General features: G+C 37.6%; 2 protein-coding genes and 1 non-coding gene across 3 annotated transcripts in view; all 3 read left to right on the top strand.

The window, feature by feature from the left end:
* Window positions 1–761: 761 nt before the first annotated feature.
* LOC123757834 (neuferricin) lies at window positions 762–6,608 on the top strand. The gene is made up of 4 exons (XM_045741702.2): window positions 762–1,244; window positions 2,617–2,757; window positions 3,918–4,104; window positions 5,841–6,608. The coding sequence occupies exons 1-4, from the start codon at window positions 884–886 to the stop codon at window positions 6,055–6,057; spliced, it is 906 nt and encodes a 301-aa protein (XP_045597658.1). The 5' UTR covers window positions 762–883; the 3' UTR covers window positions 6,058–6,608.
* A 9,597-nt stretch (window positions 6,609–16,205) lies between these two features.
* Window positions 16,206–24,935, top strand: part of LOC123758104 (glutamate receptor ionotropic, delta-1-like) — a 25,800-nt gene continuing 17,070 nt past the window's right edge. Inside the window, exons 1-4 of the mRNA XM_069338637.1 lie at window positions 16,206–17,040; window positions 20,123–20,306; window positions 20,842–20,939; window positions 23,060–23,235. The gene's annotated coding sequence lies outside the window, so the exon portion shown is untranslated. The remainder of the gene's footprint in view (window positions 17,041–20,122; window positions 20,307–20,841; window positions 20,940–23,059; window positions 23,236–24,935) is intronic.
* On the top strand, window positions 22,479–22,550 carry TRNAD-GUC (transfer RNA aspartic acid (anticodon GUC)). Its single transcript has one exon. It is a non-coding gene; the product is annotated as a tRNA-Asp (tRNA).

Raw genomic sequence — 24,935 nt, 5'->3', positions numbered from 1 at the left:
TCTGTAGACATTATGTATATGGAATTGTCTGTCTGTTCAAGGTTGGAAAGGAGAAGAGAAGGTAGGTAGATGGGGTGAGGGGGAGAATGGGGAAAATGGGGGAGATAAGAAGGAAGAGGGGGGGAGGGGAGAGAGAAAGAAGGGATGGGAGGGGGGGGGCAAAAAAGGAGGGATGTGGAGGAAGATAAGGGATGAGGGGGAGAGAGAAAAAGAAGAGGGGTAGAAAGGGGGATAAGGGAAGAGACAGACTATCCTGCAGGTGTCTTGCAAATTGTCTATACAGTATACCTAGGTCATAAAAGTATTTGTGTGTACGTCTGATAGCATACTACTTGTGAAGGAGGAAATGTATATGTTTATCTCTCAGAATGTTTGGTAATATGTTTATTTGTGATGTGTGTCTGTGTATGTATTAACACGTTGTACTGAATGGGGTGAGAATAGCTTGTGCTACCTCATCCCTTTGTGTGTATTTTACCTCAATAAACTTATTTCAATTTCAATTTCAATTTCAATCCCAGGCACCACCGGGTACCCCCTCCTAGTAGTAGTAGTAATAATAATAATAATAATAATAATAATAATAATAATAATAATAATAATAATAATAATAATAATAATCAAAATAATAATAATGATGATGAGTAGGATGATGATGATGATAAGGAGGAGGAGGAGGAGGATTATCAGCCCCAGGAGGGAGCCGGGCCGTGGCCATGATGGGTGTGGGAACAACAGCACCACCTGTTGACTGCAGCAGGAAGCCAAGCAGCTGACAGTGCCAGGTAGCCCATTTCTCCTCGCCCGGGCTCACACCTCTCATGTACACTAAACTCAAAGTTGTGAGAGACGTCAAGAAGCGTCGCGCGGAGAAGGAACGAGGATGAATGGCTTCATCAAATTACTGTTGGCGACTGCAGTAGGTGTGGCTGTGGTGGGTGTGGCTATCCACGAGGTGTGGCCGGGGTCCCTGGCGAGTGTGGTTATGAAGAGTGAAGGTGTGAGAGCTGCGGTGATGGCCCTGCATAACTTGCTGCTGGTGCCTGGCACCCAGCAGGAGCAGGAGCAGGAACAGCCTCCTCCAGGGGTCAAGAAGGAGAGGATCTTCACCGTGGAGGAGCTGGCCAGATACGACGGCCGGGAGGGCAACAAGGGGCCCTACTTGGCTCTCCTCGGCCGGGTTTACAACGTCAAGAAGGGCAAAAAGTTCTATGGCACGGGCGGTGGTTATGAATTTTTTTCTGGTATGTAATTGTTGTGTTTCTTTCAAGCTTCAGATTGACATCTTTACAGGTTTTGTCAGAAGTTCGTACACTTGCCTCTCGGCCAGTGTGTTGACCTGGCATCAAGGACTATCACTTATTCTTTATAGTAGTACTGTAGTACAGTATAGCTCAAGTACAGTGTGGACTTAAACAGAGGTAGATAAAAATAATTGTGTATACACTAGTTGAAATTGAATTGAAATTGAAATAAGTTTATTGAGGTAAAATACACACAAAGGGATGAGGTAGCTCAAGCTATTCTCACCCCGTTCAGTACATCGTGTTAATACATACATATACACACATCACAAACAATAAACATATTACCAAACATTCTGAGAGATAAACATATACATTTCCTCCTTTACACAAGTAATATATTTGTAAAAGTATTTTCTGACACTACTAATGTGGCACTAATTTAAGGTTAGTTTTGGATCTTCGACTTGGGCTTGTAACGTACGATTACATTACGTTGAATGTTATATTAAAGCATATATAGCATAAAGCTATATTAAATGAATTTACAGGAAAGTTAGTAACTTATTAGCATATGCATTGTGGGCAGGTATTCTAATATGTGGGAAAGTGGTCATGGCACCCTCTTCCATCCCAGAATGTAGTTTGTGGATCCTCTTATATAACTACATCTAGAAGCATGCACACAGGATGGAATGGCATGATCTGAAATAAAAAGGTAGCAACTGCCACTTGGCTGGGATGGAAGTTTTGAAGAGTATGTAGGTCAATGTTACAGTATATTGGTATACTAGTTAAGAACAGATTTTGCAAGCTGGTGAGAATAGTCCTAATCTTAACACAAACTACATTTTGCTTTACAGTAATAATGTTTTATGTTTTTTAAATGCATCATTGCAGATTCCAATCTTTCTGGTCTTAATTGTGGGCTGAATTTGTGGTTGGAAAAGGCAGGGAGCATTAAATATTGACATTAAAATACAGTATATTTTTTTCATGTAAAGTTTGAAGAGCGTAAGTTTCGAGAGATTTTGAATATCGGTTTTCATATATTGTTTGATTTACATGGGTCTAATCACCAGCACAGATCTATTGGCTACCTATATGTATATTCATTCTTTGGTACGATTGATTGGGGTGTACTCCTCTTGATCAGCAGTCAAAACAGTTTTCTTATTCCTAATGATCTTGATAAAGTATATCCATACTTGTAGAAATATAATAACCATAAGTAATTTATAATTGCATATTGAATGAGGAGAGTTTGAGTATTTGATTTCTTATAACTTCTTTCTTCATGCAATACATATGCAGTACTGTATGTCAGGCATACAAGATGTTCGGTATGTTGTTGAAAGTAGTCTCTTTACAGGCCGTGATGGAAGCAGAGCATTTGTTACTGGAGATTTTACTGAAGAAGGGCTAATTGATGATATATCAGGGCTGACAAGTTCTGATTATATTGGGCTTGACGAATGGACGAAGTTCTACGAAAGTGACTACAAATATGTAGGCAAGTGAAAATTCAGTGCATATATATATATTTTTTTTTATGAACAATAATATCATATTGTATATTGGCATTTTTTTTTTTAATCATTGTAGGGCTCGTACTGAACTTGATCGCACTTTAAACTAAAAAGGCATTCTTTAACCCATGTACTTATGCAGTGTATCCGGGGCCATTGTTTCTTTTCCTTAATGTTTATTGGCTGGTGTGTGATGCATAACTAACCAGTAATTTTGGTAATTGAATATCAATTTCATTCTGAATGGTGTTTTCTCCATTTCCTCATGTACTTGACATTTTCTTGCCATCTTCACACTTTAAAGGTCTATTCTGATAATTGTGACTCATTTGGGTGTTCAGTCTCCATGTGTGCACACATTCTTATGTGTAAAAATATACATGTTTGTGAAATGAAATGAGAAGTGCAGTAAAATGAGAAAAGTGATAATGTCTTCTAAAAAAAAAGTTCATGAAAACTAGAAATGTTCATTGAATACGAGGGAAAGAGATTGATAGTATTATCTTGACAAAAAATAAAAAAAAATCCAAGGTTAATCTAAAATTAAAGATGTTGCGGTGAACTAAAATAAGAAATGCACAAGGTTAATTTTGTTTGGGATGAAAAGTACAAAAGTTTAGGGAAAGTGTTGCATAGCAGAAAAGCCAGAGATATGGATGTTTTGACATCTAGAGTAGTAACCAATGATAGGCTTATAAGGGAGAGTTATAAAAGTGAAGTACAGTATTATTGTAGTTTGGAGTGATGGGCTGAAAACCCTCTTTTGGAAAGGGAAATGGAAGGCTTGCTTATAGAACAAGTTTTGTGATAGATTAAGGTATAAAAGTATACCAGACTATAGTTATAGGATTTCCTGAAATGTGTTGGGAAGTTCTTGGGAGGCATCAGATATAAATGTTTTTCAGATACATGTTATCTATGGGATTTTCCCATCGTTGAAAAGGTGGCCATGTGTAAAATCTTCCAGAGATACTACTTATACTATTAAGTATTAAAGTCCTTGAAATATTTATCAAAACTCTTTAGGCTAGTTTGTTTAAATGAGTCATATTGCTATGAAGCCCCCGTGTTCATAAGCTATTAATAACTTTTAATTCATGATGTTACTAATTTTATCTAAAGTATCATGTTTTTTTTTCAACAGGGAAAGTAATTGGTAGATTTTACAATGAAAAAGGTGAGCCAACTTCATATTATTATGATGTACAACGATGGATTTCTCAAGCATACAATGATAAAGAAAATGAGAATAAAGAAAAAAAGATGTTCCCTCCATGTAATTCAGAGTGGGCTCCTGAATCTGGAACAAGAGTTTGGTGTACAACAAGGAGGTATGGTGAAAGTCAACATTTTTACTGTACGAAAGTATAATTAATTCAATCTCTAGGTAACATAGGTACTATGTCATTAATCCTTTATAACCAGTCCATTATGTCCAGTATATTTTGTTCCATCTTGGCAAACCTATCCATACCAGGGGAACCTAATGACAATTATTCACCTGACACCATAAAATATAAATACTGAAAATAAAAAGCTGTGACAAGACATTGTGCAGTAATACCAAGGAAAAGGTAACAGAAAATGCTTCATTATTCTTTTGCATCATATTAGTATTGGTATTCCCAACCACGCCTTTGTTCTTCAATTTCCTTCCATTGGAGTGATGCAATTAGTGTGGTGATAGCACAGTCGACTTGCAACCGAATGGTCCTGGGTTTGATTCCCATGCAGGACAAGGCATTTGGGCACATTTCCTTTCATCTGGTGCCTCTGTTCACCTAGCAGTAAATAGGTATCTGTGAGTTGTGTAATTGTTGTGGGTTACATCCTAGGGCAGGTTACTAGTTACTCGTGATGGCTTTGATCAAACAGGCTTCCTGTCCCAAACAATGGAAAACCATTTCTACTGCTCACCTGCCTCTATTTATATTCAACTTTCGGTTGTTGTAACACAACCTCTCATGTTTATATATTCTTGATAACCTGTTTTTTAAAATCATAAATATCTTCAGCATTTTTTGAGTTATCACAATTACTTGCATTTTCAATTTATTTCTACATTTTGTTTATTACTGCACACTCTTGTCATAGTTTCTTTAACTGTCATAATTTATATTTTATGATGTCAGGGAAATAATTCTCATTAGGTTCCTTTGGTAAAGATTCTTTATGGTTTGTTATGTTTATAATGTTTGATCTGGGATGCATCACCCTCCCATTTTCATAGACAGCATTATGCGCCATCAGGGCTGGCTGACATTCTTTACTGGCACAACAAGGATGCTTTCAAATATCCCTATTAGTTTCAGGGTTGGCATTGTAGTTACTTGGGCTGGGGGGTTTTAGATTAAAAATCCAATGTGGGTGTTAAAAAGCTTTTTGCTCTAATGTGGTCCAACTTACTTATTTCTATTTAAATTTAAACTTTGCCATTTTTATCTGTTGGTTAAATGGATGAAAACCCAATCTGGGCAGGTTGGGTTTTAAGAAGAAACCCTGGCTTTCTTACCAATCCTGATTGGATTACAATAACATTTGGGAGACATCTGGAGATTAAATTACCACCTAATGGATTATAGTGCTAAGAATATTCATAATGTTTTCATTGGGACTAGGGATGCTGCAGTCCAATCATATATAGTTTTTAATCTTTGGTTGCTCATCCTACTACTACTACTCCTTGTTGACCAACCACACAGTAGAAAGTGAAGGGACGACGATGTTTCGACTTGAGTGATCCAGGATGGACTGAAACGTCGTCGTCCCTTCACTTTCTAGTGTGATTTGGTCAACATATTTCAGCCACGTTATTGTGACTCCTCGTCTGCACTACTACTCCTTATGTACTGTACTATTCTGTGCTGCTTTTTTTTTTTTTTTTTTTTTTTTTTTATGTAACCTTGTATACTGGTAGGTAGTGATTGAATATGACAGCTTGACTAAATCAATTTTTAGTAATGTATAGACAGTATATGTAATTCATATTGTGATTGTAAAAGTATCTTTCAGTATGCACAAATTAAATTTGTGATTTTTTAATAAAAAGTATCTTGTATGCCAACAGTGGTGGTGTGGGACGCGATTGGGTCGGGGTACCACGAAAATTATACAACCCAGGTCATAGTAAACCCCGGTGTGCATGTGTTAAAGACTTTGGACCACCTTCACATGATCCAACAAGGATGCCACATGACGACAATGGGGATTTAGACCACCCTAACTTGGAGGAATATCCTGGTTGTATATCAGACCAACCCACCTGCACATTTAAGGAGGATTAGATGTACAGTATATTTGCATATATAAAAAATGTATGAAACAGCTCAATGGTAAGAAAGTTTTTAAACAGCAAGGTAGTCTTATATTTTTAAAACACTATCCTGCATAGCTAGCTATAATTGAACCTTTGCAATCAAATACATGCTCAGCTGTGACTTGCACACATGCCTGTAATGTGCATCTATATTTTAAAATTTAATTACTGTACTTTTATACACTTGTTTCCTATTTAGGGATTTCCACATTTTACCCTCAGTGCCCATGCTTAACTAAACCAACTCCAAGCTTTATGCACCTCATTTATCTTCATCAGTATGTGTGCCTATCACTAAACTTGGCTCACTCAAATACACCTCAATACACCTCCAGTCCCCTCGTGTAAGTCACTTGCCTTTTGTTCTTCATCAGTCTTGTTACATATTTATGTCCACTCAAGTCATTTCATCATGGCTTGTTTTGTAAAAAATGTTAACCCGTGTATTTAAATTTGAGTTAGTTCACTTGGGATGTCTTACAGATAGTATAAATGTGTGCTAAGGTAGAAATATGGGAAGTGATGAATTTATAAATGAATGACTTTAGAGAATGCATATGAATGCAAGTGGGTGTGTGCTAGATTAAAGAAAAGCAGTGAATTTTCCACACCATAAAGACAAGAAAAGCAGAGTAAGAATTAGCATTTCAGTAATCGCTGTAATAGAATATAATTACTCCAACATTGACAAAGATGGCAATAGATATTAACCTGTTCTCTGCAACACTTGCTCTGGTCGAATGGATTAAGACTGCAGTTCCCTGTAAAATTTCAAAATATTTTGATATTTGACCATTTACTCAGCCCTTCATAACTAGTACCTGAACCTGGTTTGTGCTGCTATCTGTTAGTGACAGAATAAAGTGTAGACCCAAATGGTACTGCAAAACGTGCCACGATTGCATGCCCCTACACTTGCACCTTTAAATTAATGTTATTTGTTACACCCTACATTTACATCATATGAATATAAATTGTTTGGCATTCAAATCTTAATTCTCGGTGAACCTAGTATTTAAGCAGCTCACTAGTAATACATCTTCGTTCTTCTACAACCATTCCATTTTAAGAAGACCAGAAAACACCACCAGATAACAGAAAGTCTGTTATCCATTTCCGCTTCTGCATTGTCCCTCTTACGGTTGTGCATATCCTTGTTGAATGTCCTGACTTCCGGGACGAGCGTGTGTCTTGTTTTCTGACCATCCCCCGCGGTCGCTTCTCTCTAGATAGTATTCTTGGTGTCTCAGATACTTTTGATATCGTTCGCCTTGTGCGTTTCTGTTCTCGTATTGACATCCTTGGTGATATTTAGCGCCCTCTGATTATCCCGCACATTTGATGGTGCTACATAGCCTTCACAGTTTGGTGCCTTCTTTTGATAATTACTTACTTCCTCTTCTGCCCAACCACTGGAAATAAAGTATAAATGGCTGTAAACTAAAGCAACCTTGTAACATATTCCTTGGACTGGATGATGGAGCAGAGATCTTGCTTCATACAGGTTGGAATTCAATTACCGACCATCCAAGTGGTTGGGCACCATTCTTATCCTTTCCTATCCAAAATCCTCGTCCTTTCCCAGTGTTTTATAGCCGTATTGGCTTAGTACATTCTGATAATTGCCTTAAATTACCTTGTAACATGTACTAAAGAGAGCACCAAGTCTCATTCTCTAGTTTGAGAGGACCTAATCTAGAATCTTATTAAATGTTAATACATGTATTTGATTTAAAACAAGAAATTTATGGTTGTGAAGGGGTTTTGACATACTCATTTGACTGACTTTGTTTCATGGATGTCAAATAGTTCTCAGTTGCTGGTTGTAGTCTGTGTTAAGTAAAATGTAAATAGTTTTACTGTATAATGCTGCCTGAAAATATTGTGTATGTGGTGAGATGTGTATTGCAAATATAATTTCAAAATATAATAATACATTCCATATATTCTGTGATATCTTAAGTCTTGGTCTATGAGAATGCATCACTTGCAGGTGTGCCTAATATAGAATGTTTCCTGGACATTTTCATTGGCATGGCTATAATGTCTGAAAATCATTCGCCACCTACTTGCACTGAGAAGGAAAAATCCAATCTGTTGACAAGTTGAAAGGTGCCTAGGGCAAGTACTGTGTGTGTGAAAATGGTATAGATAATTTTTTTTTCCTCTCCCTTCTCTCTTCTCTGTTTTTGCCACTCCATCAGCTACTTGGTGGAGTGGCATAGGAAGACAGGAAATTGGTATTAATCAAATGATAACCTAGAAGTGTGAAAAAAGTGGACCACCCAGTAGCTGTATTGAAAGTGTAGCCAGGGAAGTTGACCATTAATATATTATATATATATATATATATATAATAGTGGGGGACACATGGGTGTCCCATGTCCCCTCACTAGCCCTCCATGATAATACTGTATGGTACAAAACTTCCGTGGGTGATTTAAGACCAATCACTAGTGTTTTTTCAATTATTTTATAAATATTTTGAATAAAATAAATTTTACAGTAACCTGTACGTATTGGCAGCCTTGGTGATATTTAGCGCCCTCTGATTATTCCGCACATTTGATGGTGCTACATAGCCTTCCCGGTTTGGTGCCTTCTTTTTGATAATTACTTACAGTACCCTGTAGTATTGTTTCTATGTGAGTAAGTTAGTAAGGTAGTTAGCCACTTGGTTTAATTCTCTCATGAAAGCACTGATGTAGAGGCTATGATATGGGTACCCCTTCCCATAGTGATCATTATTTCCTTGGCCACATTCACATTGCACATTGCTCTTGTGAGGAATTCAATTTCTCAATTATTAAGCTTTATTTCTTGTGGGCTCTGCCCCTGGACAGCCTTCCCTCAGGTAGGCTATATAGTCGCTATGATTTGGCGCTTTCCTCGTAATAATCGCCCCCGACCCTTTTTATTTGTATTTTTTTGTCTTTCCATTTCATGCCGCTTCATGTATTACCTATGATTATACAGTTAAGGTTTGACATATATTGCAAATACTAAGCGTTAAATAAAAATAAATCCAAGCATACTCATGGTCTCGTGATATGGACAAGTGCTGCCATTGTTTTTGGTGTACAGCAAATTTCAGGGTACTAGCTGCATCTCAAATTAACATGACAAGAGCTCCAGGGGTGTCTGTAACTGTTAAGTGCACTGTGCTCTTTAGTGATGATTTGTACTTCCATTGTCTATGCAGCATTTTAAAGATACAGTAGATTGTATTATCCTTTGAGATGAATTGAGACAGTGTTCAGGTACTGTACTTGTATAATTATAAAATAAGCATTTGAATTTTTTTCCAAATTTAGTACTTATGTAACACCATAAAGGTGTTTAGTTGGGATTTATTTAAGATTTCACAGAGTACTAAGCCAGGTAGCCGGTTGTGTCCTTCAAACAAGCCGCCGTAAGGTGTGGCTTGGTAGAGGGCCTGGGGCTATCTACTTCTGGGCAGGGTTATCTACTAGGTTCCTAATAAATACCTAGGGAACTGTACACTCGAGAGCATAGGAGAACAGCCCAGCAGAGCAGAACAGAGCAGAGGACAACATAGCATAGGCAGGCTGTCAGCCGGACGGGAGGTCGGGAGAGACTGCCCTGTCTGCTGTGCTCTATCCTTTTGAATCTACAGCTCCCTGGGTTTTTATTGCGAACCTAGTAGATAACTCCGCCCACAAGTAGATAGCCTCCAGGCCCTCTACCAAGCCACACCTTACGGCGGCTTGTTTGAAGGACACAACCGGCTACCTGGATACAATTATCAGCTTAGCAGGGGCAAGGCACAGTCCTACTACCTGACCACAGGTCAGTTTGTCATTAACACTTAAGAGGTATGAGATTGGGTCAGACACGCTGACGCCTCAAAATCCTGTCCCGGTTGACTCTCATACTGTGAAATCTTAAATATATCCCAACTAAATACCTTTATGGTGTTACACTTAAGCATTTTTTCATTCTAGGAACAACAGGTCACACTCTTAAGGATGGAGTTCTTAGAGGGCATGGAATATCAGGGAAATGTGGTCACTAGTTAATCAAAGTATTTATGTACATTGCAGAATTAAATTTATATAGAATCTATCTTGAAGTGGTTTTTAGAGATGGAGAATTATCTACAGTAATGTGACTTGTAATCCAGATATTAGTATGTAGAATGTCTTCCCCCAAAAATATTTATTATTTTTATAGTGCTCTATGTAAACCGACTAATATAACATGTACTGTACATATATTATTCATAAAACGAAACATATTTAATATTAGTGAAGTGTCAACCAATTTTGTTAATCTTATGTAATTTATCATACTACTTTTTATCACTACCATTCTTTCACCAAAAAAAATATACACTATGTGCATTAATATGCCGTTTTCATACAAATAATTCCTTTGTCTCGAGTCATTGTTTAACACCATATCAGTCATCATTGCCTTTAGCACAGGCATCACTCATAGCCCAACTCATTTCATCTTAACCACGCATAAAGAGTAGCAACGCATAGGCATAAAAGATGAAATGAGCAGGGCATCCAGTACCATAAGATTAGGCTAGCAGAGATAATTTCCAGAGCTGATCTTGTATCTTTTCAGGGAGGTGACCACTTGAGTAAATACTAATATGCTATGCCTGTTGGTAGTTTAGTAAAAATGTGCTACTTGATCACTAAAATTCATAACAAAATATGTTGTACCTTTCTAAAATTTACTGCAGCAGTTGTGGGAAGGAAACTTGGTGCCCAATGACATGTATTCCTAAGAAGCAAGGTGACCACTGCTTACCCTACACAAGCAGTGGTCACCTTGACAAATTCTCTGCCAATTTGAAATATCTTTATTTAGTCAGTTGAATATGCCAATTTTATCCCGAATATTCCAGCATTTGCCGTTTGAAAATTTGCAACCGCTGTTTATTAATTAATTCACTAATTTACACACACTTCTTGAAACTAGTCAGGAGCTTACATGGCAATAATCACACATGTCTGGCAGGAATGCAGGCTCGACTGCTTCCAGACATGATGTTTTCACTTTATCTGTTTGTAACATCATGTTTCACAATCCAAGACCACCCTGGTCATAATAGTTAGGCAAATTGGTTCATGGATGGCAGATAAACCTAGCAACGATCGAGATCATTGAGGGCATTTATGAATAACTCCATATTGATTGCAATTTTGCCCAATTGATAAAAAGACGGACACCAATGCTCAACACTAACGTGCAAGTCACCAGCTCAAGCAACATTAGCAGAAGAATCTGGTTTCGAGTGCTTCAGAATAACCAGTGACCGAGGCAAATATCGAAAGAGGCACTTTTAACTGAAACGATGCTACAAGTTTTCTATATGATCATAACACACAAAAATGTACGAAACATGTTGGAAAATGCAACATTTCTTCCGGCGAACTTCACTTCAAGGAGGAAGGGAATTATCTGGGGAAAGTACCAATCCATGACGACTATATAGCACTTGGAAGGGGTCAGGATAAGGATTTGGGATGGGATGGGGGGAGGGGGAATGGTGCCCAACCACTTGGACATTTGGGAATTGAATGCTGACCGTTCCTCACATTACATAGACACATTGCAACTCTACAACAGCCTCATGCATGAACAGGCGCCACCCATCCACCACCACGGACGACGACACCCATCCACCGCTTCGGACGACGACACCCATCCACCGCCTCGGACGATGACACCCATCCACCGCCTCGGACGACGACACCCATCCACCGCCTCGGACGACGACACCCATCCACCGCCTCAGACGACGACACCCATCACCAACGTTGCAACCCGTTCTCGCAAATTTAATAAGTCAATATTGACTTATTAAATACGTGCATAGGTGACATACTAAACATAATAGTTTCCCTTGAAAAGCTTCATAGAAAACACCGACCTTACCTAACCTACTTAGTATGTTAAAATAAGCATCTTATAGCTTCGTAATTACAATTGTTACTTAACCTATTATAGGTATAGGTTAGGTAATAATTGTAATTACGAAGCAATAAGATGCTTATCTTAACATACTAAGTAGGTTAGGTAAGGTCGGTGTTTTCTATGAAGCTTTAAAAGGGAAACTATTATGTTAAGTATGTCACCTATGCACATATTTAATAAGTCAATATTGACTTATTAAATTTGCGAGAACGGGTTGCAACATTATAGTCCCAGTTCTGACATCAATCGCTGACAGAATCGCCGGAAACACTCACTGCTTATTCATCCAGACTATTAATCAGTTTCAGTAGATATACTATAAAACAAAATCGGGTAATGTAGTACTAACATTATCTTCGCCAGCAGTTCATGCCACAACATTCAATGTAAAACCCCAGCCATATATCTACACCAATGTCGAGCCCACCAACTCTACTGAAAAACCCATTCCTACCACCCAACACTCTACGTTGCTGTCAACCAAATCAAAGAAGAATTAAAACTCAAATTCTTCTTCAAAGAAGAAGTAAAACATTAACATCTATGGACATGGACATCTCCCTAAAAAGATCTCGATAACTATGCAAACGAAGAATTCATGCTTGAAGATTTTCATCAGTCTAAAGTATGCATCTATAATGGGTTATTCTCTAACAAACAAATCAAAGTTACCACATTACAACCTTTCTACGAAACTTGGAAGAGACTTAGCAACTGAAGGAGGGGGGGGGGTCAATTGAGTACTATAAACGCTTAGAAATGTACGAACCATTAATAACTTTGGTCGTTATAACTGAACACCCAGATCTACCATTCTATTGCTTCTACAATGGGGCAGCAGAAAAAAAACGACCATCACAAGTGACAATGTCAACGGGTGTTTACGAGGAATTAGACCACGAAGAGAAGAGAACTATCAGGGGAAAGCGCCAAGCCATTACGATTATACAGCACTTAGAAGGGGTTAGAATAAGGATTTGGGGGTCGGACGAGGGGAAGGAATGGTGCCCTGCCACTCTGATGGTTGGGGATTGAACGCAGATCTGCATGACGCAAGACCGTCGCTAAACCGTCCAGCCGAAGCTAAAAGCATAAAAAAATTAAACTCAACAAAGAAGAAAGAACAAAAAATTGCCTTATACATTGTTGCTCAGTCAAGCAGCTGGGTCAACCCCCGGGCCAGATTCACGAAGCAGTTACGCAAGCACTTACGAACTTGTACATCTTTTCTCAATCTTTGGCGGCTTTGTTTACAATTATTAAACAGTTAATGAGCTCCGAAGCACCAGGAGGCTTTTTATAACAATAACAGCAGTTGATTGGAAAGTTTTCATGTTTGTAAACTGTTTAATATATGTAACTAAATGCGTCAAAGATTGAGGAAAGATGTACTGGTTCGTAAGTGCTTGTGTAACTGCTTCGTGAATCTGGCCTGGCACCTTTTCTCCTACAGCAAATTCTCTCGTCCAGCTATTTTTGAATTATACGCACTTCCCACTGTGTATCTTCGCTTTACGTAAGTTAAGTTTAAGGTTAACACAGGAAATGTTGGGTTATATACACCGAAATGTGTACCCCAGTTTCTGAGTGTATATACACTAAGAGTTTAATCAACCCTGAACTCTGTTCGGGACTATAAAGTATTCTTACTGGTGGTCAGGTAGGAATTGTGACGGCCTTAGCCCTCGAGAGGCTGATAGGACTTTACTCCAACACCAAAATACACAAGAAAGCTTAATTATGTATGTATGTATGTATATATATAATATGTATGTACCCGTTATGACCATATAGGTTAGTAAGACACAGGTACATATATTAATTTAGTAGGGGAGTCTGAGCATGCGCAGAGGTGCAGCTCATCACATACACACATGTATATACACACAGTGGCGACGGCCCTCCCCGGGTAGTTAGTTAAGGGCTGCCAGAGGCCTCAGTAAGGTGCTGCTCTGACAGTTGTGGTGAGTGCCACACACACACTTAAACTTACACCTGGAGGGTATAGCTTCTCCAAGAGTCCTGCTATATTTATATAGATTTATATATATCAAGTATATAATGATAACGTATAGACTATTTGATTGTGATGTGACAAGTTGTTCTAATATTTATGTTAATCTACTGTTTTTCGAACATTTTTGCTGGAGGCAGCCTGCTTTAAGATAATGCCTCTCTAGTGATGTGTCAGATTGAAATCGGGCTAAAGTGACATATATGACAAAATTATGTATTAAAATCCGGAATAGACTAAGCTATGCAATGTAAAAAGAGAAGTCTTCTTGCTTTTGATATTCACTTTAATTGTGAATGCTTCTCCATTATCGATTTTTTTAGCGTGTCATAACATCAAATAAAGAAGCATATATTTTCAACATATTAACAAAACTAAATACATACAAAAAGTAAGCAAATTTTATATATATATATATATATATATATATATATATATATATATATATATATATATATATATTTATATATATATATATATATATATATATATATTTATATATATATATATATATATATATATATATATATATATATATATATATATATATATATATATATATATATATATATATGTCGTACCTAGTAGCCAGAACGCACTTCTCAGCCTACTATGCAAGGCCCGATTTGCCTAATAAGCCAAGTTTTCATGAATTAATTGTTTTTCGGCAACCTAACCTACCTAACCTAACCTAACCTAACTTTTTCGGCTACCTAACCTAACCTAACCTATAAAGATAGGTTAGGTTAGGTTAGATAGGGTTGGTTAGGTTCGGTCATATATCTACGTTAATTTTAAATCCAATAAAACAAAATTGACCTCATACACAATGAAATGAGTAGCTTTATCATTTCATAAGAAAAAAATTAGTGAAAATATATTTATTCAGGAAAACTTGGCTTATTAGGCAAATCGAGCCTCGCATAGTAGGCCGAGAAGTGCGTTCTGGCTACTAGGTACGACATACATATATATATATATATATATATATATATATATATATATATATATATATATATGTCGTACCTAATAGCCAGAACACACTTCTCAGCCTACTATGCAAGGCCCGATTTGCCTAATAAGCCAAATTTTCAAGAATTAATTGTTTTTCGACTACCTAACCTACCTAACCTAACCTAACCTAACTTTTTCGGCTACCTAACCTAACCTAGCCTATAAAGATAGGTTAGGTTAGGTTAGGTAGTGTTGGTTAGGTTCGGTCATATATCTACGTTAGTTTTAACTCCAATAAAAAAACATTGACCTCATACATAATGAAATGGGCAGCTTTATCATTTCATAAGAAAAAAAATTGAGAAATTATAATATTTCAGGAAAACTTGGCTTATTAGGCAAATCGGGCATTGCATAGTAGGCTGAGAAGTGCGTTCTGGCTACTAGGTACGACATATATATATATATATATATATATATATATATATATATATATAACTGAAAACTCACACCCCAGAAGTGACTCGAACCCATACTCCCAGGAGCAACGCAACTGGTATGTACAAGACGCCTTAATCCGAGTCACTTCTGGGGTGTGGGTTTTCAGTTGCATATTGTCCTGGGGACCATTCAGGCTTGTTCGCATTTGTGTTCCTCACGTGTGCCCCAAAGAATGAGGTGATTTGGTAAAATGCTATGCCCAAGATTACTATCCGAGTGCCGGCGGTGGGGTGGTTCAAATAGCCTCGGCTATCACCTCATTATGTCCGGTCGTGATGGTCAAGTGGATTAAGGCGTCTTGTACATACCAGTTGCGTTGCTCCTGGGAGTATGGGTTCGAGTCACTTCTGGGGTGTGAGTTTTCAGTTGCATATTGTCCTGGGGAGCATTCAGGCTTGTTCGCATATATATATATATATATATATATATATATATATATATATATATATATATATATATATATATATATATATATATATATATATATATATATATATATATATATATATATATATATATAATATATGTTGAATATGACCGAAAAGGTAAGATTAATAATTCTAACGTGAATTTTCTTAATATTCCTTATGTTTTTCTTTACTGTGGAGGGTAATTGAAATATCAATTCTTCAAAATTCATTTTTATTTTTGGTTTGACGCCTGAAGGCGTTTTGTAATGCTTATTACATTTTCAAACACTTAGTTTACACATAAAAATTCATCGTACTTATACTCGTTTTGGGTGAGGTGATATGGCATAAAGTTTTGGTTGAGGTGACAAACAGAAGACAGAACACGAAACAATGACTATGAAAACATAAGAATGGAAGTAACTGCAGAAGGCCTATTAGCCCATACTTCCTCTTGCCGCTTCTGTGTTGGTTCGGGGGTCTTGAAATGGGTAGAATATAGTAGTGCACTAATTGGCTGTTGATTGCTGGTGTTGACTTTTTGATGTGTAGTGCCTCGCTGATGTCGAACCGCCTGCTATTGCTGTACCTATCGATGATTTCAGTTTTGCTTGTTAAGATTTTGAATGCTGTTAAGATTTCTAAAGATGTTAAGACAACACAGAAATCATCGATATATACAGCGATAACAGAAGGCTCGATGGTGGGAACGGTCGACAGGACGGCCGGGCTGGATGTATAGGACTTGTATTGTTCGGGTTCAGACGATGCTAAATAGTCTTCTGGTTTGGTGCCTTCTTTTGATAATTGTAGAACATTTGAAATTTACATTGATTGCAGTTTTTCTGAGAATAACTATCGGTTTAGAGATCAGTAATTGAACTATTGTACTGTATTAATATAGTCTATTAACAGTCACTGAAAACTTTGTTCTAGTGAGCATTTTCCTTTTTATCAGTTAGGCAAAGAGGTTTTATGGAGAAATATGTTCTTACAAATTATTGTGACCATTTAGCAAGTATTATGAAGTATGATGAATTCATAAATTTTCCTTTATATCAGATCACGAGCCTCAGGATGATGAGAGACCCGGCCTTGTTGATCCTCCTATACCTTGGTAAGTTGTAATTGTGTTATAAATATCTATGTTATTGATTCTTTCTAATATTTTACTGATGAGTTGCAAGATTTTAATTAAAAAAAAAGTTTAATAAATGTTTCTTTTGAATAAGGAACTTGCATGTTACCCACATCAGTGTGGAAGCACGAAATTATGATGGAGTACTTGCATGTCATCCTCATTAGTGTGGGATAATAGTGAAGTATTTGCGTGTCGCGCTAATCAGTATGAATGAAGTTCTTGCGTGCCGCTCTAGTCATTGTGAGAGTATGATCTAAGATAGTATTCATAGGAACGTGTTGGGTACGAAGTTTTAGTTTAGTTCATTTATTATAGAAGTATAGCTTTATTCACAATAATACTAATACTAATTTATTCACAATAAGGTACAATGGGTTGGTGAGATTACATAAGATTGGGATTTGTACATTTTTGTAAAGGTTCAGTCCCTGAGCCCATTATGTGCCTCTTTCCACTACCGCCCACAAGATGGGTATGGGGTGCATAATAAATGAACTAAACTAAAAAAAAAAAAAAAAACTTGTAAAGCCACTAACACACATAACGTTTCGGGCACGAAACGTTTTCAGCAGGATTCCGTGTTCATGTTTAACTTAAGCACAAGGATGCTCGGCTTTACATACCCGTAAGTAATGTGTACACTTTGAAATTCACGCGCGCATATATGTACCTATGACACGCTCCATAATCATTAGATGCTGCTGCTCGGTATAGAGTTCTCCCACAACAGCGTCAAATACGTTCTAAATATCTCATGAATAGGAAATGTAGATGTTTATCTCTCAGAATGTTTGGTAATATGTTTATTGTTTGTGATGTGTTTATATGTATGTATTAACACGATGTACTGAACGGGGTGAGAATAGCTTGAGCTACCTCATCCCTTTGTGTGTATTTTACCTCAATAAACTTATTTCAATTTCAGTTTCAATCTCATGAAACATTGTACGCCTATATTCTTGCATACAAAAATATTGGTGTTTTTATTGTGACGTCAGTAAGCCCGCTGACTTAAAACTGACCTTGTAAACGTTCGCATCAAAACTATTCACATATTTTACAGTGCTATGTAGTTATATGCAAACAAATCCAAAGAATTTAGAGAAAAATGTGCGACTAATGTTTAAGGATTATTCAAAGATTTAGTTCAGGATGACAATTTACGCAAAATCATAGTCAATTATAGCACGTTTGTAGCCTGTGGACAGCGCAGGTGTGTGTGTACTCCTCTTCTCGTTACAACACCTCGCATTTTGACGTATAATTTACCTAAAGCCAAAAACCGATGTACAAGAAAATAGTAGTAGCTCGCCAAATTGACAATGTCCGGTTTTCTGTCCGTGGGTCCTCTGGTTGGTTAGGCTAGGGCACTTTAATTCAACATTTCTTGCCGTTGAGAACGCTCGCGTGAACAAGCTGGAGTAAGCTCGCTCTGATGCAGCAACCCGTTCTCTTGAACTGTGCAACACATTGTGACCTATAATTTCCATAAAGACCAAAAGAAACTGATGTACTAAAAATGATAACGGCTCGCGAAATTGACTATGTCCCGTTTTCTGTTTGTGGTTCCTCGGGTAGGTTAGGTGCTACGGGGCTGATAATTATGGTATACTCAATGTAAACTTACCATTATACTGTGCTCCAGGGCTGCCTTATTTATTTCAAATATATAATCTAGCAAGCCCTCCAAGTCTGGTTCCAGGGAAAGTACTTTCACATATTTACCTGCTTTATGGTATGCTAGACCCCTCCACATTGGACTCAAGGAATAACTAGTAAGTATACTTTGTGGTTTATTAATCACAGAACCATTTGCCATGACAAAACACCCTGGCACTGCCTGTTGACATTTAGTAGAGTACGTTATGCTCAGACACACTCCCCCTTGGACAAGGATAAAGCCTCAAACGAAACACATTAGATAGGCCCAAAAACCTCTGAAGGAGGTACAATTGGAATAGCCCATAACCTCCATAGACATAAGAAAATCCTCTCTAAACACTCCCACAAACACAATAACAGTGGAAAAAGCTTAGAGTTGCTCACAGTAAGAATAGTTAATAAACTAGATCGGTGTTCAATACTTAAAAAACTATACAAGAACTTTACTCTGACTCATTTGACCATCACCAATTTCTTACATTGTCACACCATATATAATGCACCGTTCTGACTGTTTATTAATTCACTAATATACATTATATAATTAATAATAATAATAATGAAGTAAAATTATTAATAATTAATTATCTTTTCTTAAAACTAACCAGAAGTTTACATGGCAATAATCACTTATGTGTCTGACAGCAATGCACGCTCAACTGCCTCCAGACTCAGTGTGATCACTTTATCTGTTTGCAACATTATCATGTTTCACTATCCAAGACCACCGTGGTAATAACATCAGGCAATTTAGTATAACAGTTTAGTGATGCTGGGTTTATTTGCTTACCTCTTAACCACTATAACATTGACATTTTGCATTTGAATATAATCAAGCATTGGTGTTATTTATTATATTGTCTTGCAAACGTTCTGTAAATAATAACTGTAAAATAATTCTGTAAATAGCCCGAAACGCTATGCGTACTAGTGGCTTTAGGTATTGGATGTACTAGCTCTATCTTTAAATCCAACATTATGTTTGTAACTCATCTTCAATGTATATATCTTTACCTGAATAAAACAAATCTAATCTAATAAGCTGAAGGTTAGCGAATGATTAGACGGGTGACTTAAGGTTGACAATTGAATTAGTTGACGAGCTAATTGATATTGATTGACGACGCAGGTAGACAAGAGCTAACTAATAAAGTCATAAGTGTGAATGGAGGTTGTGTACAGTGCAAGTGTCTTATGAATGAGATAAGTAGCTTAGCTAGCTGGTAGGAACTGTTATAACTGGAGTTGCATTTACTTTCCATGCAATTTCAAGATTAGACATTCTCTATTGCTTTTCGCAAGCAAAATTTTTTTCTGTCACATGAGAGTGATTGCAGACGTACCTGTAATATACCAAAAGAAGACGTGTCATAATTCAACGTTTTATGTTTCACAGTTCTTCCAAATGAAGTTTGGGCAGCTGAGAGACGCTATGATGCTTACCAGCATGATATAAGGAAAGCCATGACACCATCCTCCAACGACACTGTCAATAGTGTCACCATTTTTAACACCGCTCCAAATAATATCAAAGCCTCCATCTCTACCACTAACAACGCGACGACTTATCAGGAATACAGGTAATTATGACTTTTTTTTATCTTAATTGGAGCCACCATGACTGAGAGAGAGAGAGATAGTGTGAGAGATACCTGTATGAAGCTAAGTTAGTTGAGTGAAAGAGGTTAGCTATATGAAGCTTGATTAGCTGTGTGGGAGAGAGGTTAGCTATATGAAGCTAGGTTAGCTATGTGAGCCTAGGTAAGCTGTGTGAGAAAGGTTTACTATATGGGGCTATAGGGTTAGCTGTGTGAACGATGTTAGCTATATGAGACTAGGTAAGGTATGTGAGACAGGTTTACAATATGGAGCTAAGGTTAGGTGTAGGAGAGAGGTTAGCTATACGAGGTTAGGTTAGGTAATATAAAATACAAACATTTGGAAGGAAATAAATAACGAAACTTTAAACAATCAAACGTTATAGGAAGAGATTTACCGAGATAAAACCTTCTTGTTGTAAAACAACAAAATCGACATGTAAAGTAAACAAACTTGTTGCTCTTAACCTGATTGACTTTTCTTTATCTGCTTATAATAATTGCTAATTTCCTGCAGGGTGGATGAGGACCTGCGCTTTACACACCTAATGACTTTCCTCATCAAGCTCACCTCCGGCCGACAGATATATTTGGTGTACGATGACGTCACTCCAGGTAGAGATCAATTTTAATGTCTTTAATATTTTATTTATTTATTTATATTAGAGTTCTTACATTCTTGTAAAGTCACCAGCCACGCATAGGGTTTCGGGCAGGTCCTTAATCTTACTTTTTCCCCGGAATACGACCCGCCAAATCGTTTAACAACCAGGTACTCATTCATTGCTGAGTGAACAGAGGCTACAGTTAAGGATTGGCGCCCTGTCAATCCTCCCCAGCCAGGATAGGAACCCAGGCCAAAGCGCTCGCGAAGCGCCAAACGAATGTTTTTACCTCTGCGCCACGGAGACCTTTTTTTATTAGTATTGTCTTTAATATAAGCAATTAATTTGAAACTAAAAATAAGTTCAGCGTTTTCGTGCGTTCCAGTTTTAATTTGTCAGGGGTGTTTATAGTCAGCCAGATATATATAGCAGTCAATATAGGGCCGTCTCACTTTATTATTTAGGCAGCGATACTTGTTACTAATGAAGTGATGTGCCACCAGTAGCCGGCAACACAAGCCAAACAAAGGTGTAGGAAGTTAAGTTTACGGTTATAACAAAGCAACACAACCATCATCGCTATAAGTAGTGTGTGTAGCTATGGCGGCCTGAATTGAAATTGAAATTGAAATAAGTTTATTGAGGTAAAATACACACAAAGGGATGAGGTAGCTCGAGCTATTCTCACCCCGTTCAGTACATCGTGTTAATACATACATATACACACATCACAAACAATAAACATATTACCAAACATTCTGAGAGATAAATGGCGGCCTGACCTTCCTCCATATAGCGAGCGGCACGCAACACACTCAATACATTAACTCAAAGAGTTATTATTAAGTATTTTAAATTATTAATTTTATTGCTCCGTCATATTCCACCATCACGAGACTGGGACAAGACATACTTGATATTGATTATTACTAATATCTGATCAAGCTAAATTAATAAGCCAATAGTTACAAGAGATGTATAACCGTGACATTAGTGGGAGACAATTGTTATTGGAGAACTATAACGTCGTTCCCGTTTGTCGTCCCTGTGTATTTCCTAACAATAACTGAATCTAATTTATACAATCTAGAGATAATGTTTAAAATATTATCTAAATTGTATTTACCTTGATTCATTTATGTTTATTTTTTTTAAAGATTTACAAGATTCCTTTTTTTAACACTGCTCAGATTGATTGGGTAAGCATATTAAACCTCTTGAAACCTGTTATACTGTTTGTCTCAATGATAGCTGGCAGCTAATTTCATTTATTCATAACTAATATATTCCCAAACAAAGAAATAATTAACCACCGCATAATCAGAACATTGATTAAGGTGGGACTGTTTTGAGCATAACGGTAAAATTTCAACAATGACCCCATAAGTTACCATGAAACTATTTAAATAATCACAATGACCCATAAATGACCATACTGACCCCCCAAAATAACTATAATGACCAATAATAACAAAAAATAACATATGATCAATATGACCCGATAAGTGATCATTATAACCCCCGATACTCATCACTATACTACCGAGATTCCTCGGTAGTATAGTGGTGAGTATCCCCGCCTGTCACGCGGGAGACCGGGGTTCGATTCCCCGCCGGGGAGGAATGTTTTGGAGCTGGTCGGGACAGCACACTGGTCTTGTGGTCCCGGGTTCGATCGCGGGCGCCGGCGAGAAACAATGGGCAGAGTTTCTTTCAGCCTGTGCCCCTGTGACTTAGCAGTAAAATAGGTACCTGGGTGTTAGTCAGCTGTCACGGGCTGCTTCCTGGGGGTGGAGGCCTGGTCGAGGACCGGGCCGCGAGGTCACTAAAGCCCCGAAATCATCTCAAGATAACCTCAAGATAACCCCTCCCCCCATAAATTATCATTATGATCGCATAAATGATCATAAAGATCCCATAAATGACCTCTCTGTTACCAACGGGAGACCTGAATGTAGAACAAATGGTAGATTGTTTTGGGATAAACATGGCACTGAATAGCCTAACCATTCCCAGTCCCTAGCCTAAGCGCTAGATTTCAACTTACATAATTTAGTAGAATTAGATCGTCTTGTAAGGTTGTCAGCAAATCTGGAGACACTTATAGTGTGTGTGTGTGTGTGTGTGCAGGAGTAGGAGGCGTGTTGAGGGCGTGCCGGGAGGCGTGGGTGGACACCACTCTGCTCCCTTACCAGCCCACCGCCGCCCTGCTCACAGAGACACTCAGAGCCTACTATCACGTCCAACCCATCAGGAACGTCTTTGTCCTCTGCTCCCCGCCCCACCTCGCCGCTCTTTTTCAAAAAGTAAGTCAACGCTTCAACAGTTATTTAAATTAAAATATATACAATATGTTAAAAGTGGCGTTGTGAAACGAATGTATTTAGATAGATAGATAGAAAAGATTACCATTATGAGTGAGATCGAGGGGAAGTGGGGATAAGAACAATTATGAAAAGGAGGTAGGCCGTGTGGGAAAACTCTGGGCAGAAAATACCGTTATATGAAACCCAAGGTGTAGGAATGGGGGACCCCCCGAAGGCAAAGGACTGTTCCCCATGGCATAAGTGTCAGATATGCTCGTAAAACTCAAATTCCGAGAAGACACATGTGATATTCTGTGAAAACCCGAAGGCACCCTAGCTAGCGTGACATGGCGGATGGGCTCTCAACACCTGTCCATTACGAGGGTTCATTTTGCCATCAAGTATGGACATTAATGACGTAGACATCACTCCCAAAACGTTCATTACTTGCGCATGTTTTGATAGTGACAGGACTCGTGAGTATCATCAAATTGTCGTTAACCAAATCACACACTAGAAAGTGAAGGAACGACGACGTTTCGGTCCGTCCTGGACCATTCTCAAGTCCACAATCACAATCGACTTGAGAATGGTCCTGGATGGACCGAAACGTCGTCGTCCCTCCACTTTCTAGTATGTGATTTGGTCAACATATTTCAGCCACGTTATTGTGACTCCTCGTCTGCAAATTGTCGTTATATTGAATGTGCGAGATGGTAGTGTGTATGGTAATAGTTCATCAAATTGAACTGGAAACGACACACTTATGCATGATCATAAAACTAAGATTCTTTCCATTATTAAGAGATATAACAATGATTATTTATTTTTTTGGCCGGAATCCTCGTACCACAACCATTTCTTTCTCTCCCACACAACCAATTACGTTCATTCTGTAGGACACTTCTCGATTCAATGACAGACCATAAGCTAGTCTTAGGGGTGTAATCTGTATCCATTAGCCTATCATTCGTCATTGTTTTATTCACCAGACGGTAAATTTGTTGAAGGCATTTTGTAAATTGAACTATTCTGCGTCTGTGACTTTTCTGGTCAAAGTTTTTTGAATATATAATTTTAAAATGTGAATAAATTCGTTATCTTTTACTTTGAAATTCATGTTGGTTATCCGTTATGTTTTCTGGAAATTTAATTTCCTAGTAAAGGGTTTCGAGTCTTTTACCTACCTTTTTTTTTACTCTAATAAGGGTTTCGATCTGTCGTCTGTGTTAAATATTAGAGTTATGGCAGATAATATCCAGTTATTTGGTACTTTGCCATCTTGTATAGATTTGTTAATTTTGCTGTTATTTTTTTTATATATATTTAAATATATTTGTTATAAATATATTTAAATATACACACACTACAAATACCAATAACTGCAAACAGAACCTATAACTTAAGTTAGGCCTGACTCTTCAACACATTTTAGTATATAATAATATTAACATATATTTGAGAAAATTAAAATTTTTAATACCCAGTACGTTGATATTGATGAAAGCGTCTTTGGGGTCGACCCGAACTTTGGGGTTTGGGTTGGACGAGCATGACATGCTGAGCCACTGACTACCTCTAGAATAAAACATTCGCCCGTCTCTTTTGTTTGACTTTAGGTCTAACTGATGGTATCTCTGACTGATTAATTAGTCAGATCACTTACTTCAGGTGGGTACCAACATGGGCTTGGTGTTAAT

The sequence above is a fragment of the Procambarus clarkii genome, chromosome 40, assembly GCF_040958095.1.
Source record: "Procambarus clarkii isolate CNS0578487 chromosome 40, FALCON_Pclarkii_2.0, whole genome shotgun sequence".
NCBI classification, from domain to species: Eukaryota; Metazoa; Arthropoda; class Malacostraca; order Decapoda; family Cambaridae; genus Procambarus; species Procambarus clarkii.
This window is presented reverse-complemented; position numbering and strand designations above follow the sequence as displayed.

Excerpts from the sequence above, each read along its gene's own strand:
- LOC123757834 (XM_045741702.2), top strand. The coding sequence starts at position 884 with ATGAATGGCTTCATCAAATTACTGTTGGCGACTGCAGTAGGTGTGGCT. Across the intron at positions 1,245-2,616 it reads TGGTTATGAATTTTTTTCTG|GCCGTGATGGAAGCAGAGCA; the intron begins GTATGTAATTGT and ends GTCTCTTTACAG. Across the intron at positions 2,758-3,917 it reads AAGTGACTACAAATATGTAG|GGAAAGTAATTGGTAGATTT; the intron begins GCAAGTGAAAAT and ends TTTTTTCAACAG.